The sequence below is a fragment of the Rhea pennata genome, chromosome 21 (genome assembly GCF_028389875.1).
Source record: "Rhea pennata isolate bPtePen1 chromosome 21, bPtePen1.pri, whole genome shotgun sequence".
Classification (NCBI taxonomy): Eukaryota; Metazoa; Chordata; class Aves; order Rheiformes; family Rheidae; genus Rhea; species Rhea pennata.
The window spans coordinates 8,571,283-8,589,051 of NC_084683.1; the positions used below are offsets into that span (position 1 = coordinate 8,571,283).

Genomic DNA, 17,769 nt, shown 5'->3' on the forward strand with positions numbered 1-17,769 from the left:
ATGGAGCAGGTGCCTACAGCCAGACCCTAGGCAGCGCTTTTGGCAGGACACTGTGCTTGTTCCAGTTTGGGTGGCATCGTCGAGGGGTGTCACGCCCAGCAGGGACTGGGTGTGTGTGGGCTGATGCCATCTCCAGGGTGATGCCATGTGTGGGGTGACACCGCGCATGGGGTGATGTTGGGCTGTGGGCCTTGCGCCCTTCTGACACAACTGACGGCTCGGGGAGCTCCTTGGCTTTTGCGGGGAGCCCGGCTTGTCCTGACACCTCGGGCCCGCGCCGCACCGACACCCTACACGGACACCCCAGCTCGCCGCGGGGTGGGTGGGGGGGTCTCCCAGCACGCCGTGCGGGCTACGGCCAGGGCTAGCCCACACCTCCCAATATGGCCGGTGTGTGTGTGTAGGGGGGAACTGAGCCACACCTCCCAGCATGCCCTGCGGGGAGGGGGGGTCCTAGGGCTAGGCCACACCTCCCAGCATGCCCTGCGGCAGCCGCAGGGTGCGGCGCTGCGCTCCCGGCGCAGCGGGCCTGCGCTTCCTAGCATGCCCCGCTGCCTACGTTTCCCAGCGTCCTGCGCGCGGTTTCCGGCCCGCATCCGCCGCCGGCAGTGACATCAGGGCGGGTTGGATTTTTTCCCCGCGAAAGAGGCGGCAGCGCGGGACGGTGTGCGCCATGCAGCGGCGCATCACGTGAGTGGCTCCGCCGGACCGGGACCGAGACCGGGACCGGGACCGGAAGCCGAACCGGGTCTCTCTGTCGGAGACCATTCCGCGGCATCGCCCTCCTCCCTCCCCCGCCGCTGGTGCCGTCCCCGGTACCGGCTCCCCGCTTCCCCCCCCACCCCCACCCCGGCTTGTACTGATACTGTCCGACCCGGTACTGTCCCAGAGCTGGTGCTGGTACTGCCTGGCCTGGCAGGGTTCCTGCTGCCGAGACTGTCTTGGTACTGGCCAGCCCAGCGGTTTCCCAGTATTGGTACTGCGAGAGTCAGTAGTATCCTGATGCTGGTACTGCCCGGCCCGGCAGTGTCCTGGTACCGGTACTGCCCTGCTTGGCAGTGTCCTGGCACTGCCTGTTTCGGCACTGACTGGCTAGGTGGTGCCTCAGTGCTGGTACTGCCCAACCTACTGGTGTCCTGGTACCAATTATACCAGTACTGGTACTGCCTGATTTGGCAGTGCACAGTACCGGTACTGCCCAGCCTGACAGGGTGCTGGTACTGCCTGGCTGGATGGCACCTCAGTCCTGCTACAGCCCAGCTGGACAGTGTGCTGGTACTAGTACCACTTAAGCTGCTGGTGTCCAGTATTGGTACTGCCTGGCCCAGTGGTGTCCCAGTACCATTGCTGTCTGTCTTGGCAGGGTCCTGCCACTGCCTGGCCTGGTGATGTTGCAGTGCTGGTACTGCCTGGCCTGGTGGTGTCCTGGTACCAGCCTGGCTGGGTGCTGGTATTACTGTCTGGCTGGGTGTTGTCGCAATACCAGGACTGTGTGGCCAGGTAGTGTTCCAGTACTGGTACTGCCTGGCTGGACGATGTTCCAGTACCGATATTTTCTGGCTCAGTAGTGTCCCAGTACAGGTATTGCCTAGGCTGGTGGTGTCCCAGTATCAGTACTGCCTGGCCTGGTGCTCTACTGGTACAGTCTGGCCTGGCAGTGTCCCAGTACAGATTCTGCCTGCCTGATGGTGTTCAGGTTCCAGCAGTGCCTGGCTTGGTGGTGTCCCAGTACTGGTACTGGCCAGTGTGGTGGCGTCCTCAGCCCTGGTTCAGTCTGACCTCCTTGACCATGCCTCTCCTCCAGGTCGTTCTTTGTGCCTGCCCGCTCGCCAGACCCCTGCGCTGTGCTGTGAGTGGGGCTGGGGACTTGAGGTGGAGTGGGAGGGTTTGGGAGAGTCAGGGAGAGTTAGGAGATTTGGGGGGGGTTCCAGGTGCTCAGGGAAGGCTGAGGGAGCTGAGGGAAGGCTGAGGTGGTTGGAGGAATATGGAGAGGGCTGGGACATCTGGAGTGCTTTAGGGAGGACCAGAGGTTTTGGAGCTGGCCTGAGCTGCCTTCCCTCACAGGGCACCTGCACTGGAGCAGGGCGAGGACCCTGTGCAGGAATCTCCATCCCTGGGACATCAGGACCATGATGGGCAGAACCCTGGCTCCCCATCCTCCTGTCAGCTGGTTAGTGCCTGGCCTGTTCAAGTCCTTTGCCACACCACTCCATCCTGCCCAGCTCTTGTTCCACACTTTCCAGTCCTGCCCTGCACCTTCCCATCCTTATCTACTCCTGATCCGCATCTCCCAGTCCTACTCTGCACCTTCCCATCCTGCTCCAGTCCCACCCCAGTACCTCCCAGTCTTGTCCTGGTTCTAGCCTGTCAACCCAGGCACTTCCTGGTCTCATCACTGTACCTCTCCATCCTGCCTCAGCATCTCCCCATCCCACCCCAGTATCTCCCTCAACATTCCCATCTCCTCCTAGTACCTACTCATCTTGTACTGATGCCTCACTGTCTTGCCTCAGTGCCTCTCCCAGTCCTGCCCAGCTCCTTTTGCACCTCAGGGTCCTGACCTGGCTCCATCTCACCTTGTCCTGCCCAGATCCCTCCTGGTCCCTCCACACCTCCCCATCCCGTTATGGAACCCCTAGGGCCTCCTCACCCCCTACTGGTGCCTACAGGGCCTCCCAGTTTTGCCCTGGTGCCTGCAGCACCCTGTTCTGTCCCATCCTGTCCGTTCAGGACCCTGTCCTATCCCATCCAGGTGAATCTAGCACCCTGTCCCATCTTGTACCAGTAAATCCCTGTCCTGGTGAATGCAGTACCCTGCCCAGTCCTAATCCTTCCAGCACCTGCCCATAACACTGTTTCTCATCTGCCAGGCTGCTGCGTCTCTGGATAGCTCTTCTCCTGACAGCGCCTCCTCAGCTGAAGATAGCCCCTCAGCCGCTGATGACTCCTCTGCCTCCCTCCCTGGCATCCCCCGGCGCAGGACAGGTGAGGGACCACTAAGCCTGGGCTCTGCAGCTCTGCCAGGTTCGCTGCATCACACAGTGGTCTTGGCCACCCTCCCCTGTGCCATCTGGCCCCAGCTTCCCCATACTTTGGTGCCTCAGTTGCTGGCACCTCCTGAAACATCCAGCTGTATCTTGGCTCTCTGGGCTTTGCCGCAGTCTTACCTTAGGTGTTCTTTCTGCTCAGCTGTGTGCTGGAAAATAAGATTTAGCCTGGAGTGGGTATTCTAAAGAATCGCAGAATCGGTAAGGTTGGAAGGGACCTCTGGAGATCATCTAATCCAACAGCTCTGCTCAAGCAGGGTCACCTAGAGCATGTTAGACAAGGTTGCATCCAGGCGGGCTTTGAATATCTCCAGAGAAGGAGACACCACAACCTCTCTGGGCAACCTGTGCCAGTACTCCGTCGCTCTCACAGGAAAGAAGTTCCTCCTCATATTCAGGTGGATCTTCCTGTGGTTCACTTTGTGCCCATTGCCTCTTGTCTTTTCACATGGGACCACTGAAAAGAGTTTAGCTCATCCCCTTGACACCCTCCCTTCAGATACTTATAGACATTGATAAGATCCCCCCTCAGTCTTCTCTTCTCCAGGCTGAAGAGGCCCAGCTCTTGCAGTTGTTCCTCATAGGGCAGATACTCCAGCCCTCCAATCATCCTTGTATCCCTACGCTGGACTCTCTCCAGTAGATCCATGTCTCTCTTGTACTGGGGAGCCCAGAACTGGACACAGTACTCAAGATGTGTCCTCACCAGGGCTGAGTAGAGGGGCAGGACCACCCCCCTCAGCCTGCTGGCAACACTCTTCCTAAGGCACCCCAGGATACCATTGGCCTTCCTGGCCCCAAGGGCATATTGCTGGCTCGCGGTCAACTTGTCATCCACCAGCACTCCCAGGTCCTTCTCTGCAGAGCTGCTTTCCAGCAGCCCCCCAGCCTGTACTGGAGCATGGGGTTGTTCCTGCCTAGCTGCAGGACTCTGCACTTGCCTTTGTTGAACTTCATGAGGTTCCCTTCCGCCAAACTCCCCAGCCTGTCCGGGTCTCTCTGAATGGCAGCACAGCCCTCAGGTGTATCAGCCACTCCTCCCAGCTTGGTATCATCAGCAAACTTGCTGAGGAGGCACTCTGTCCCTTCATCCAGGTCACTGATGAATGAGTTGAACAGGATGGGACCCAGTACTGAGCCCTGGGGAACTCCACTAGCCATGGGCCTCCAACTAGGCTCTGAACCACTGAGCACAAGCCTCTGAGCTCTGCCTTTCAAACAGTACTGAATCCACCTCACTGTCCACTTGCCTGACCCACACTTCCCGAGGTTGCCTATGAGGATGTTTTGGGACACAGTGTCAGAAGCCTTGCTGAAGTCAAGGTACACAACATCTACTGCTCTTCCTTCATCTACTCAGCCAGTCATTCCATCAGAGAAGGCTATCAGATTGGTTAAGCAGGATTTCCCTTTGGTGAATCCACGCTGACTACTCCTGATCACCTTCTTTTCCTCCATATGCCTGGAGATGACATCCAGAATGAGCTGTTCCATCCCCATTCCAGGGGTAGAGGTGATGCTGCCCAGCCTCTAGTTGCCTGGGTCCTCCTTCTTGCCCTTTTGGAAGACTGAAGTGACATTGGCTTTCTTCCAGTCCTCAGGCACCTCTCCAGTTCTCCAGGACCTTTCAAAGATGATGGAGAGCATCCTGGCAACAACATCCACCAGCTCCCTCAGTACCCGTGGGTGCATCCCATCAGGGCCCATGGGTTTTTGAATGTCAAGCTTGCCTAGAAGATCAGTAATCCAAAGGAAAGTCTTGCTTTCTCCAGACTTTCTCCCTTGCCTCCAGGCTCTGGGATTCTTGAGGGCTGCCCTTAGCAGTGAAGACTGAAGCAAAGAAAGCATTCAGTAATTCTGCCTTCTCCTTATCCCTTGTTACCAGGACCCCCATTCCATTCAGTAGTGGGCCCACATTTTTCCCAGTCTTCCTCTTGCTATGCTATATTTGAAGAAGCCCTTCCTTTTGTCCTTCACATCCCTTGCCAGACTCAATTCCAAATGGGCCTTAGCCTTCCTCGTTGCCTCTCTGCATACTCTCACAGCATTCTTATAATCCTCCCAAGTAGCCTGTCCCCTCTTCCACATTCTGTGTACTTTCTTCTTCTGTTGGAGTTTTGTCAGGAGCTCCTTGCTCATCCATGCAGGTCTCCTTCCCCCTTTGCTAGACTTCTTACTCATAGGGATGCACTGCTCTTGAGGTTGGAGGAAGTGATGTTTGAATACTAGCCAGCTCTCCTGCACCCCCTTTCCTTCTAGGGCCTTAATCCATGAGATTCCTTCAAGCAGGCCTCTGAAGAGCCCAAAGTCCACTCTCCTGAAGTCTAGGGTTGCAATCCTGCTTCCTTCCTTACGTGTTTCCTGCAGGATCCTGAACTCCACCATCTCGTGGTCACTGCAGCCAAGGCTACCCCTGACCTTCACATCTCTGACCAGTTCGTCTCTGTTGGTTAGGACAAGATCCAGCAGGACCCCTTCCTTGTAGGCTCCTCCGCCATTTGTGACAAGAAGTTATCATCAATGCATTGCAGGAGCCTCCTGGACTGTTTGTGCCTCGCTGTGTAGTCCCTCCAGCAGATGTCAGGGTGTTTGAAGTCTCCCATGAGAACCGGGGTCTGTGATTGTGAGGCTACTTCTAGCTGCCTATAGAAGGCCTCATCGACTTCCTCTTCCTGGTCAGGTGGCCTGTAGTAGACACCCACAGCAGTGTCCCCCATGTTAGCCTGCCCTTTGATCTTTCTTTACCCATAGGCTCTTGACTGCCTCCTCCTCCCCCCTAGGCAGAGCTCAGTGCATTCTAGTTGCTCTCTCACACAAAGAACAACTCCACTACCTCGCCTTCCTGGCGTGTCTTTCCTAAAAAGCACATAGCCATCCACGACAGTGTTCAGTCATGTGAACTATCCCACCATGTCTCTGTAATTGCAATGAGATCATGACCCCGTGACCACACACAGATTTCCAGTTTCTCCTCTTTCTTCCTCATGCTGCGTTCATTGGTGTACAGGCCTTTCAGAAAGGTAAACATGCCTGCAGGTTTCCCAGGAAGGGTGTATGGGGGTCCCTCATAGCCACATCCCAAATGCACATCCCCAGCTGCATGCACCTGTTGGAGGCCCCCCAACCTGAGTTGTATTTTATTGACTACAGTATTGTAGATTAGATATCTCTTGCTGGCTTCCTCAGCTCTGGAGATACATGCCTGATCGTTCCATGTCTTGTCCTTCTCAAAGGCCCCATGAACCAGCAGCCGTTACTAATTTCTGCTCTTTTCCTGCTACTCAGCTCGTAAGCAAGTCTCCAAGCGCAAAATGAAGCTGGCAAGCTGTGTGGAGAATGGGCATGACGTGGAGCCCGATCCCAAGCGGTGGAGGGAAGAGCCAGGTGAGTGTGGCACTGGAATGGGTTGGATAGTTGGTGCTCCCTGGACAGTGTTCAGGGTCCATTTGCAGCTGCTGCACTGTGGAAGTGAGAGTGCTGGTCCTGGAGCTTTGAGCCTAACACGTCTGCTTTGGGCATCTACAGGAGACGGGTGTGAATCAGATAGCACGGAGATGCAGGATGGGAGAGATCAGAGCCCAGAGGAGGCTGAGGAGGCAGAAGATGGCAACAGAGACAGGGAGGTCCAGACGTCAGAGTTGCCGAAGCCCAGCAAAGCTGTTGCTGACTTCTTTGGTGAGCAGGAAGCAGCAGATGGGTATAGTGAGCCTGGTGGTGGGACCCAGTAGCTGCCTCTGAGTAGTTGGGGGTATCCTGGCACTACATGGGGAGCACAGCAGCCATTCCCCCTCATTAGACACCTCTCCCTGATTCCTCTCACCTAGCCCCCAGGAAGGGATCAAGGACAAAGGCAGAGGAAAATGAAGCCCTGAAGATGTCAGCCCCCAAAGGTTCAGCCTCTGCCAGTGTTGAAGGCACCAACGGGACTGCAAGCAGGTATGGAGGTCATGCAGGGTGCTTGGGCCAGATAAGGGAAACCTGGATCAATCCTGATGCTCTGCTCTAGTCCTGTCCCTTAGGGTGCAGAATCTGTCCCCAGAGCTGGGGGAAAAAGGTGGTGCCAGTGCAGCAGGGGATACAGGGTTGCTGAGTGTGCTTGTGCCAGGGCACAACGAGGACTCAGGCCCTGAAAGAGCCTCACTCTGTCCTTGCAGTCTCTCCCAGGTTGCTGAGCCTCTGGATCCGGCCCAGTACAACCCATCCAAGAGCAACTATCACCCTATTCATGATGCCTGCTGGGCTCCCGGGCAGAGGTAAGAGTGCTGAGATCAGCATAGTGGTACCAGGTGGGTTTGATGTGGCAGATGCCCTGTGGGCTAGGACCTGGGGGCTTTTTTGCCTCTTCTTGGGGCCTGTCTGGCTACTTTCAGAGGTTAGGAGGACCCAGGAGTCCTGGGCCTGCAGGGAAAGCAGGTTGGGGGCTGTCTGTTCCTGTGTGTCCACTGGCCTGGCTGTGCTCCTGGCCCCATATGTCTTTCCAGAGTCCCCTACCTGGCTGTGGCTCGTACCTTTGAGCGCATTGAGGAAGTCTCTGCCCGGTAAGGCCCTGTCTCTGTGGTGGGGAGTATTGGTGATTTGTCCTCTTGGCTAACTCCCTTCCACCCCTAGCCTGAAGAATATTGAGACCCTGAGCAACTTCCTGCGCTCAGTCATTGCCCTGTCACCATCTGACCTCCTGGCCTGCGTCTACCTCTGCCTGAACCGCCTGGGCCCTGCCTATGAGGGGCTCGAGCTGGGCATTGGAGAGAGCATCCTCATGAAGGCTGTTGCACAGGCCACAGGTAAAGGGGGAACTGCCAGTGCAGGATGTGGCTCTGGAGCCCCCAGTCAGTCCCTAGGATCTTCCCCAACCAGCTCTGAGCCAGAGCAGAGAGCCACAGGAGTGACCAGTGAAAAGTGACAGAGCTCTTTCTGGCAGGCCGCCAGCTAGAGAAGATCAAGAGCGAGGCCCAGGAGAAGGGGGATCTAGGGCTGGTGGCTGAGAGCAGCCGCAGCAACCAGCGGACCATGTTTGCGCCACCCAAGCTGAGCGCTGCTGGGGTCCTCAGCAAGCTGCAGGAGATGGCCAGGATGACGGGCAATGCCGTGAGTGGGGCTGGAAGGCAGGGTCTAACCCCTGGTTGGGCAGCAGGGTGTCTTGTGAACGTGGCCGCAGCCCGCTCAGAGCTCTTGCTGCCCGACCTGTGGGAAGGACTTGGGTTGGGCTATAGATTTGTCCAGCCCTTTTCCTGGCTGTGAGCGTGGCATCACTTGCAAGGCCTGATCCCTGTCTGCGGCTTTGCAGCCCCAGCAGGGTCCCTGCTTGTGCTGTCTCTCTTGCAGTCAATGAACAAGAAAATTGATATCATCAAGGGGCTCTTTGTGGCCTGCCGCCACTCCGAGGCTCGCTACATTGTGCGGTGAGTCTTGATTTTTGCCCTGCTCTTGTGCTGTGCACAGGACAATGTTTCTCCCTTCGCGAGTGCTCACCACCCCTTTCAGCTTGGCCCCAAGTGGTTTTGGCACCGTTGCAGCTGGTCTCGCCCTTGATGGCCTGTCCTCCCCTGCTGTTGCAGGTCACTGAGCGGGAAGCTGCGCATTGGGCTGGCGGAGCAGTCAGTACTGGTGGGTTTGGCCCACGCTGTCTCGCTGACTCCCCCAGCACAAGGTGAGGCGAGTGCAGGCCCTTGCAGGGCCAGACTGGGCGTGCAGGGCCCCGGCAGGCTTTGACCCTGGGATTGTTCCCTTCTCACAGGGTGGCCCCTAGCAGTCGTGGATGCCAGCCAGGGCAAGTCTGCAGAAGCACGTAAAGCCTGGCTGGAAGAGCAGAGTCAGATCCTCAAACAGACTTTTTGGTGAGTCTGCTGGCATCAGGCTTGGTGACTGGCACGGGATGACAGTCCAGCAGCACAGCTCTGTGCTAGTGCTGAGGCCAACAGCTGGTGCCATCCCCCTCTATTTGCCAGATGGCCAGTGCTGCTGTTCCTGTTGCACTGCCTGGTAACATGGACCTTTGGGAGACAGATTGACTGGGAGATCAGACCCAGCTCCTCCCACTGTCTATGCGGTCAAGGTGAAGCCCAGACAGGCACTAGTGTGATGCACCAGTCTGCCGGGTCTCCTGGCCAAGGAGCAACTGGGACTCTGGCTTTGCAAGACTTTGTCTTGGCATGCTGCCTCACCTGCTTGCTTTGCTTCCGATCACTTTTAATGACCTCTGCCTGGGCTCATTAGCTAACATGGAGATAAACTGATTCACTGGGTGCTTCCCTATGGGCTGCTTTTCTTGCCTGTGCTTGTATCATATGGTGAGGGGCTTGTTGGGCATACAGCCTCTTGTGGGGCAGACAGGCCTTTCTCCTGGGCTAGCCCTGCCTGCAACTGGCATGCATCTGTGCTGGGGCTATTCCCTGCTCTTCATGACATAGCAGGTAATGCTGGCTGAAGGGCAACAGTCTCCTCTTCCTCCTAGTACTGAGCCATCTCCTCAATGGGATCTCAGGAGGGCTATGCTGGGAGACAGGAGCCATTTGCTACTGAACTGATTGAACTGGTGCAGCAGACTGGAAGGAGGGAGAGAGTGAGGGCGATTCTGTGGTGGTCCAAGTTTAAACACTGTTATCATGCTCCGGTCAGGGCTAGTCCCTTAAATAGAGGGTCCTCACACCTACAGGAACACAGTCAACTGCTCATGCTGGCCTTTCCTCCTGCTCTGAGTGCTCTGCCCTGCCAGTGATTGCAAAACAGTCAATGCAGGGAGGCTTGGTGGGACCTTGCCCGAGCTTTCTCAGCACCCTGACTATCTAATCTCAGCAATAGGTGCTTGCCTTTGAGCAGGCATCTGCCTCCAGTGCTGTGTCCTGTCCATCATCATGGACTTTCTGTTCTTCCTTCAGAGCTGAGTCCCTCTTGTCTCTCTCCCCGGGGTCAAGATGCTCCCATTCAGGCCTCTCCTCCCCGCTTTGCTACCTCCAGGGATCATGTAGAGCTGAGTAGAGCTCAACCGGGCAGCCCTGGAAATGGGCTCTTGTTATTGCCATGCAGTTCCTTGGCTCACCCTCCTGGCTTCTTGTCCCTGGCCTGAGGCAGCTTGCATCATGCAGACCTGCGCAAGGGTCCCCAGGTGCTGGGTGCTAGGGCTTGCTCACAGCAGGCTTATTTTTTTTTCAGTGAGCTGCCAAACTATGCTGTCATCATTCCTGTGCTTCTGGAGCATGGGCTGGAGAGTCTGCCCCTGCACTGCAAGATCACCCCAGGTACTGCAGTAGCCCAGGATAGGGCGGGGGATGTGTGGCCTGGCTGGGTCCTGACCCCCTCAGCTCTCCCACAGGGATCCCCCTGAAGCCCATGCTGGCCCAGCCCACCAAAGGCGTTGGGGAGCTCCTGAAACGCTTCGAGGAGGTGGCCTTTACCTGCGAGTACAAGTATGATGGCGAGCGAGCCCAGGTGGGGTTTGTGGGGTGCTCCTCAGGGTGGCCCTAGCTCTGCCCAGCCTTCTGCAACGCCCTTCCTCTCCCCAGATCCACATCCTGGAGAATGGGGCCGTGTACATCTACAGCCGCAACCAGGAGAACAACACCTCCAAGTACCCCGACATCATCACCCGCATCCCCAAGGCAAGCAGCGATATTCAGGGAGGAAGCTGGCAGGACCTTTGGGTGCTGTTGAAGTGATATCTTTCTCCCTGATGTGTGGGCGCCATGGCTGGGTGCCTTGTTGAGGTGTAGGGTGCTAGGCGCCCCAGTGCCGTGTACGTCCCCTTCCTTCCCCAGTGCTGACCTCCAGTGTTACTTGGCCCAGGTGAAGAAGGCCAGTGTGCAGTCGTGCATCCTGGATGCAGAGGCTGTCGCGTGGGACCCAGAGAAGAAGCAAATCCAGCCGTTTCAGGTGCTGATGACACGGAAGAGGAAGGTAAAGCTGTGGGCAGAAGCACCCTGCCTCTCTGCTGGTGCTGGCATGAGGCAGCTTGGCCTGTGTAGGGAACAGGCAGGATTCGTCCCCAGCTCGAGCTGGGCAACAACCTCATTTGTCTCCATGACCTCAGGACGTGGAGGCTGCTGAGATCAAAGTGCAAGTGTGCCTGTACGCCTTTGACATGCTGTACCTCAATGGGGAGGTGAGTGCATGCCCCTGCCCGGGCCTCCATCCTGTCGGGCGCGCTTGGCCGTGCTCCATGTCCCCCTGCTCTGTACTGTGCTCCTGCAGTGCTTGGCTTTGCTGTGTTTCCCTGTGGGGTGACATTTACCCTTGCCCCACAGTCGCTGGTGAAGGAGCCCTTCTCCAAGCGCCGACAGCTGCTGCGTGAGTCCTTCGTGGAGATGGAGGGTGAATTCCTCTTTGCCACCTCCATGGATGCCTGCAGCACTGAGGAAATCTCTGAATTCTTGGACCAGTCCATCAGGGGTGAGGTGGCCCTGCTCAGACAAGATGTGGGGGGACGGAGCATGTGGCAGTGATGAGGAGGTCTCTATGTCCAAGCTGGGTGTCATATCCCCCTCCTAGCCTGGTATCCCCCAATGGAATGGATAAATGTGGGCTTTCCCCAGACTCCTGCGAGGGCCTCATGGTGAAGACGCTGGACATGGATGCCACCTATGAAATTGCAAAGCGATCCCACAAGTGGCTGAAGGTAAAAGCCCTGGCATAGGGGACAGAGTGAGGTGGGACCTCCCCCTCCCCCACTCCCTCCTGGGCTTGCAGGAGCCATAAATGGGGCCCAGCTGACCTGTCTGATGCTGGTGCCTCTCTCTCCAGTTGAAGAAGGATTACCTGGAAGGAGTGGGGGATACGCTGGACTTGGTGGTCATCGGTGCCTACCTGGGGAAGGGCAAGCGTGTGGGCATGTATGGGGGCTTCCTGCTGGCGTGCTATGATGAGGAGAGTGAAGAGTACCAGAGCATTTGCAAGGTGGGCACCGTGGTAGAATCTTGTTGGGGGTGGGAGGTGTGGCTGGAGCAGCCTGTAACCATACCTGCCTCTCTTGTGCAGATTGGGACTGGCTTCACAGAGGAGAGCCTGGAGAAGCACTATGACTTTCTCAAGGTACTGTACTGGCTTCCCCAAGCTGCGAGGAGGACCTGAGCACAGGCTGGTCCCTGACCTCATCCCCTCTGCCCCTCAGGATCACGTCTTGGCCCAGCCACGGCCCTACTACCGCTGGGACAGCGGAGCAGCGCCCGACCATTGGCTGGCAGCTGTGCAGGTTTGGGAGGTGAAGTGTGGTGACCTCTCCATCTCCCCTGTCTACAAGGCAGCTGTGGGCCTGGTGAGTTGGCATGCTGGAAAGGGGGAATGACCTTTGGTTCCCCCTGGTGCTATCTCAGCCCCTCCATCTTTCCCAATCCCAAGGTGGATGAGGAGAAAGGCATCTCGCTGCGCTTCCCCCGTTTCCTGCGTGTACGGGAGGACAAGAAGCCGGAAGAGGCCACCAGCAGCTCTCAGGTGCCACACTTTGGGGGATAAGAAAGGGAAGGGGGACAGCCACCCCCATGGTGGAGCAAAGCTGGGGGAGGCCATGAGCTTCATTGGCTCCTCTCCCCGCTCTTTGCAGGTGGCTGAGCTGTACAAGAAGCAGCAGCAGATCCAGAACCAGCAGCTCACTGAGAAAGGGGAGGACGAGGATTTCTACTAACAGCATGGCTGGTGTGGAGACCTCATGCCTGGGGTACATGCGTAGCTCTGGGACAGGGACTTTGGGATGCAAATGTGACTCCCTCCACAATGCAGATCTCAGGGTCTGACCCTGCTTTTCCCTGGGGTATATATGCAACTCTGAATGGGGACAGGGATCCTGGGACCAGGTCTCACTCCATCCCTGGCATCTGTGTGTGACTCCCTGCTCTGGGAAGGGGATCCCAGGGTCTGAGCCTCCTGAGAGTGCTCCATCTCTGGAGTACACCCACGGGACAGCGTCCTCAAAACCTCACCTTGCTCCATTGTATGTGGTTTCTCTCCAGGACAGGGACCCCGGGATTTGTCCTCAGGGTCCCCACATGCCTCCTGCTCCAGGCCAGGGCTGTACACCCACTCCCCAATAAACACTGCTGCTGTGCCTCCACGCTCTGCATCTGACCAGGGGCAGCACAGCAAATGCCTTTTATTGCCCTTTATATGCTACTCAACGCTACAGCTCTGCCCACTCCCTCGGCCCCTTAGCTGGCGCAAAGCCGCTGGCTCCGGGCTTTGTAGACCTCGATGAGGAGATCTTTGACGTACTGGATCTCACGCTCAATGGAGTCCGCCTTCTCTTTGAGCTCCCGGTTGCGGGCCTCCAGGCTCTGGCACTGGTCGCCCAGTGCCTCATACTCGGCCCGTTTCCGCTGGCGGTAACGCAAGGCCGCCGTCTTGTTCTGATCCCGCTTCTTCTGCTTGCGGTCTCCCTTGAGGGGTAGCGGGATGGGGCTGGGAGCCAGCAGTGTGGGAGCTGGAGGCTCCAAGAGAGCAAGTGGCTCCAGGCAGCTAGGGTTGAGGGGGCTGAGTGGGGCCAGCTCCAGGGGCTCGGCGCTGAAGGAGAAGTGGAAGGTGAGGGGGCCGGGTGAGCTAGGGGCTGCCTGGTCAGGGGCCAGTGGCTCCTCCAGGAAGAAATCCTCCAGCTGCTCCAGCTCGCGCTTCAGCAGTGAGGCCATGGCTTCCAGGTCGGAAAGCGGGGCCGGAGGCGGTGAGCTGGTGCCCGGCTCCATCAGGAGAGAGGAGAAGTCCACCCTCTCCGTCATCCAGTCCGAGAAGCCAGGGCCTGGGTGACGGTAGGGGTTTGGGGATTGCGGGCAGCCTTTCCTGCCTCGTACCCCATATCCCTGCCCCAAATCACCCAGCTCTGCCCCAGGCCTCCTCCCACCTTCCATCCGCCCTTTCCCCAAATCACCCAGCTTTTGTCTCCCTCCCTGCCCTATACCCTCTTCCCCAGCCCTCTGCTCCATACCCCTAGCTCTGCCCCATTCCCCCCTGCCCTAGCTTTGCCCCCCCCATCTGTCCCACATCCTCTGCCCCACACCTGCAGCTCAGCCCCACATCAGCCTCATCCTCCCTGCCCTATATCCCCAGCTCTGCCTCCATCTGTCCCACACCCCCTGCCCTAGCCCTCTCTGCCGCATCGCCCCAGCTCGGTCACTTATCTGTCCTAGACCTGCAGCTAACCCCTTTGCCTGTCTGATGGCCATCCTGCTGCCCTCCAGCCAGGCCTGCCCCACGTGGTGCCCCACATACCTGCCAGGGTGCCCTGTGTGAAGGGCCCCTCTGGGACTGTGCCAGGCTGCTCGTGGACGGCTGCCCGCCAGGGCAGGGTGCTAGCTGGGAGCAGGGTGCCCTCCTGGGCCAGGCCCGGGGCCAGGTGCAGCGGGGCCAGCAGGGACATGGTGGTGTGTGCGGAGGCTCAGCGTGGCCACGGTGCGGCTGGGCACAGGGCCGGGGCATGGCGCCGTGTGGCACGGTGACCTGACAGGGGACAGGGTGCTGACGGCAGGACCCCCTGGATGGGGTGTGCAGTAGGGCTGCATGGGATGTAGGGTGCTGTATGGGGTCAGGAGTTCCATGTGTCTCCATGGGGTGCTATGTGGAGTGTGTTTTGGGCATCTGTGGGGTGGTGGATGTTGCATTGAGGGGGCATCATGCACCTCTGAGGGGTGCTGTGGTCCTCGTGGGGTACTACGTGCCCTAAGGGTGGGGGGAGCACCTCCATGGGATGCTGGGTGCTGTCCAGCAGAGCACCTCAGTGTGCTCAGTGCAGTATATGGTGGGGGGGAGCACCTCCATGGGGCACTGGGAGCTCTGCGGGAGAGACTCCATGTACCTCCATAGGGTACTGTTGGCTGTATGGGTGGGGGGAGCACCTCCCAAGGTGTTCAGCTCTATGGGGGAGGGAGGGTGCACTGTGCACATCCAGGAGGCACTGGGTGCTGTCCAGGGTGGGTGTGTGGCAGGGTACATGGTGTGGGGGTGGGGGTTGGATGGTGCCCAGAGCAGGGTGGGGGGCCTGGGTAGCAGGGGGGTGCCCTGGGGGTACTGGTGCCCAGTGGGGGGGGGGGATTGGGGTGCACAGGGGTGCCCAAGGGAGGGGGTCCCATCCCAGTGCCGAGGGGTGACTGGAGGGGGGGGGGCCAGTGCTGGGGATGGGGGGGAGGGCGATACCCGGGGATACAAGAGGTCCTTGTGGCTGGGGGGGGGGGGAGGGAAGAAGACAAGGGGTGTTGGGGTTGGGGTAGGGGGTCCGGGGCGCAGACTCACTCCATGGCGGCGGCGCGGGGCGCAGGGGGGCGGCTGGAGGGGTCTAGAGGGCCATGGCGGGGCCAGGGCCGGTGGCGATGCCAGAGGTGGTGGTGGGGGGAGGGTGGGCAGAGCCGGTGCCTTATAGCGGCGGCCGCCCCGCCCCGCCCCCGGCCGGATTGCAGCCCGGTTGCATCAGCTGCAGCCTGGGCACCGGCAGCCCCGGGCACCTCCGAGGCAGGGAACGGTGCACAGAGCCCTCCTGGGGGGCCCAGAGCCCTGCGCAACCTCCTCCTCACCCTGCCAACACTCCTTCCTCTGGGCATCAGACTTGCACCTCCGGGCACCTCCGAGGACCGGGGCACCCAGTCCCCACCTCCAGGCAGCGGGTCCTTGCACTGTCCCGATGCATCAGGTCCCCCCCCGGGCACCGGGACCCCTGCACTCCCCCTGGATACTGGACTATGCACTCGGGTACCAGACCCCTTCCCCTGAGCTACTGGGACCCCTGCATCCCCAGGCACCAGGCTCTGCACCCTGGGCACTGGGACCCCCCCTGACTATGGGACACCAGAACCCCTGCACCCCGTGGGTACCAGGTTGGGCCCCCCACCTAGAGGGACCGCCTGGGCACTGGGACCCCCGCACCCCATGGGTGCCAGGCTATGCACCTCAGGCACTGAGACCTCCCTGGACTAAAGGACCCCCCTGGACACCAGGACTCCTGCACCCCATGGGTACCAGGCTATGCACCCTAGGCACTGACACGCCCCCCCCCCCCCCCTCGGCTATGGGACCCCTAGGGCACCAGGACCCCTGCATTCCCTTGATACTGGGCTATGCACTCCGAGCCCCACAAGGGGTGGGTGAGAGGGAGTGATCACTGGAGGCCCTGATGCCAGTGGGGGAGGCATAGAGGTGCAACTCCCACCCCGAGCTGTGTCCCCTCTCTTGGGGGACCCAGGAAGGCCCTAGCTGCTACCCATCAGCCTCATCCTGCGGCATCTCCATGGCAACACCCATCCGTTTCCTTGGTGACCTCCCTGGGGGACACCCAGCTGTAGGATGCCTGGGTCCCCCCTCCCTGCTCTCCTGCCCTACCCCTTTACCACCTCCCCTCTCCACTGTCACTGTGGGTAGGGGGTGGGGGAATGAGGGCTGGAGGCCTGGGCACCCTCACTGGCCTGGTCCTGCTCCCATTGGGGAGCCTTGCTCGGTGGTGGTGGGTCAATCATCTACATGTGTTTGCACACATGTGGACTTGCACACACACTGACACATATGTACTTGTGTGCACTACCACATCCACATACACGCACCTATGGACGCCTCCACCCGCACGTGCACTCATAGGGGTGCACACATACCAGCCCCCCCCTCCAGTATCCCTGCCCCATACCTCAGGGTCCCCAGGCCCTGTGGCACCATCTGCCTCATATGTGGTGGTCTCCTCTGCCCCATGGACCTCCCCAACACCCCCTGTCCTATACATAGGAGTCCCTCATATTCTATACCTCTCTAGCAACTGCTGGCCCATACATGGGGGCCCTTCATGCCCCACAGCACCCAGCACCTCCTGTGTCATCCGTGAGGTCCCCTATAGCCCCCAGTTCCCAGCTTCCTTGCCACATACATGTGGATCCTCCCTTCCCCATTGCAACCCCATTACTCCTACCCTTGTACAAGAGGGCCCCCCTGCCCCATGGCACCTCTTGCCCCATGATCTTCCCAACTACCACCTGCCTCAAACATGGGGGTCACCCCTGCTCCATGGCATGTTCTGCCACATACATGGGGCTCCTTGTGCCTTCTAGCCCTCAATACCCCTCCCCATGGGGTGTCCCCAGGACCAGTGGCATCCCACCTCTCCCCTGCAGCACACATGGGTGTCCCCTGATCCTCATAGCTCCTCACCCAGATGGGTGTGAAGGGTGGGGCACGGGGAAGAAGGGGTGGGGCTTAATGGGAAGGCAGAGACTTCCCATGGAGCTTGAGCTTACAGTGGCTACAGGGTTTGCTTCTGGGGGTGGGGTCCAAACTAAGGGTGGAGGTGGAGCCAAGGGCAGTGAGTGGGGAAGGTTAATAAGGGGGTGGGTCTGGAGGAGGGATAGGGTAGAGGAGGTGGAGCAACCCCAAAGGCGTAAAGGGTGGCAGGGAGGAGGGGGAGGGACGGGGCTAGATGGAATTCAGAGATAGATGCACCTGATGTCCAGTGGGAGGCAGGAGTTGTACGAGGCAGCCAGTAGGAGCTCTGGTGGGGTGGAGAGAGGCACTTCTTCCCCTCAGAACTTCAGTGTGAAGTTTGCCATGAGCAGCCTTGTTTGGTACTGCCGCCCAGCTTTTTGGGAGCCCCCCACATCTTCAAAGGCAGTGGATCCTGTTCCCTGCGCACCATCCTTAATAAGCTTAATGATGTGTGTTGGCATCACGGAGCCACAGGGTATGGGAAATGGGGCACCTCATCCCTGCAGTGGCTCTGGAGCTCATGTTCTCCCCCCGGGATGTGGGAGGAGGCACTTGGTCCCACCCCAAGTGCTATACAAGA

At 59.0% G+C, this 17,769-nt stretch overlaps 2 protein-coding genes across 4 annotated transcripts; one reads left to right on the plus strand and one right to left on the minus strand.

Annotated features, from left to right (window-relative positions):
* The first annotated feature begins 623 nt into the window (after positions 1-623).
* Positions 624-13,120, plus strand: LIG1 (DNA ligase 1). 2 transcript variants are annotated; one of them, XM_062592997.1, is made up of 27 exons: positions 624-690; positions 1,805-1,849; positions 2,065-2,170; positions 2,871-2,985; positions 6,333-6,431; positions 6,573-6,722; positions 6,872-6,983; positions 7,202-7,300; positions 7,529-7,585; positions 7,656-7,828; positions 7,966-8,132; positions 8,370-8,446; positions 8,603-8,694; positions 8,782-8,881; positions 10,197-10,282; positions 10,357-10,472; positions 10,547-10,642; positions 10,827-10,937; positions 11,071-11,142; positions 11,285-11,429; positions 11,573-11,655; positions 11,781-11,933; positions 12,015-12,068; positions 12,148-12,291; positions 12,375-12,467; positions 12,577-12,690; positions 12,983-13,120. In XM_062592997.1, exons 1-26 carry the CDS (start codon positions 674-676, stop codon positions 12,655-12,657), a joined length of 2,643 nt encoding a protein of 880 aa, XP_062448981.1. In that variant the 5' UTR covers positions 624-673; the 3' UTR covers positions 12,658-12,690; positions 12,983-13,120. The 2 variants fall into 2 exon arrangements, with proteins under 2 accessions (XP_062448981.1, XP_062448980.1); XM_062592996.1 differs by having other exon boundaries at positions 12,577-13,120.
* ATF5 (activating transcription factor 5) lies at positions 13,107-17,497 on the minus strand. Of its 2 annotated transcripts, none has more exons than XM_062593034.1 (3): positions 17,427-17,497; positions 14,229-14,456; positions 13,107-13,758 (listed from the first exon to the last, which is right to left on the minus strand). In XM_062593034.1, the coding sequence occupies exons 2-3, from the start codon at positions 14,374-14,376 to the stop codon at positions 13,178-13,180; spliced, it is 729 nt and encodes a 242-aa protein (XP_062449018.1). In that variant the 5' UTR covers positions 14,377-14,456; positions 17,427-17,497; the 3' UTR covers positions 13,107-13,177. The 2 variants fall into 2 exon arrangements, with proteins under 2 accessions (XP_062449018.1, XP_062449017.1); XM_062593033.1 differs by lacking the exon at positions 17,427-17,497 and adding an exon at positions 15,246-15,330.
* Between the last annotated feature and the right edge of the window lie 272 nt (positions 17,498-17,769).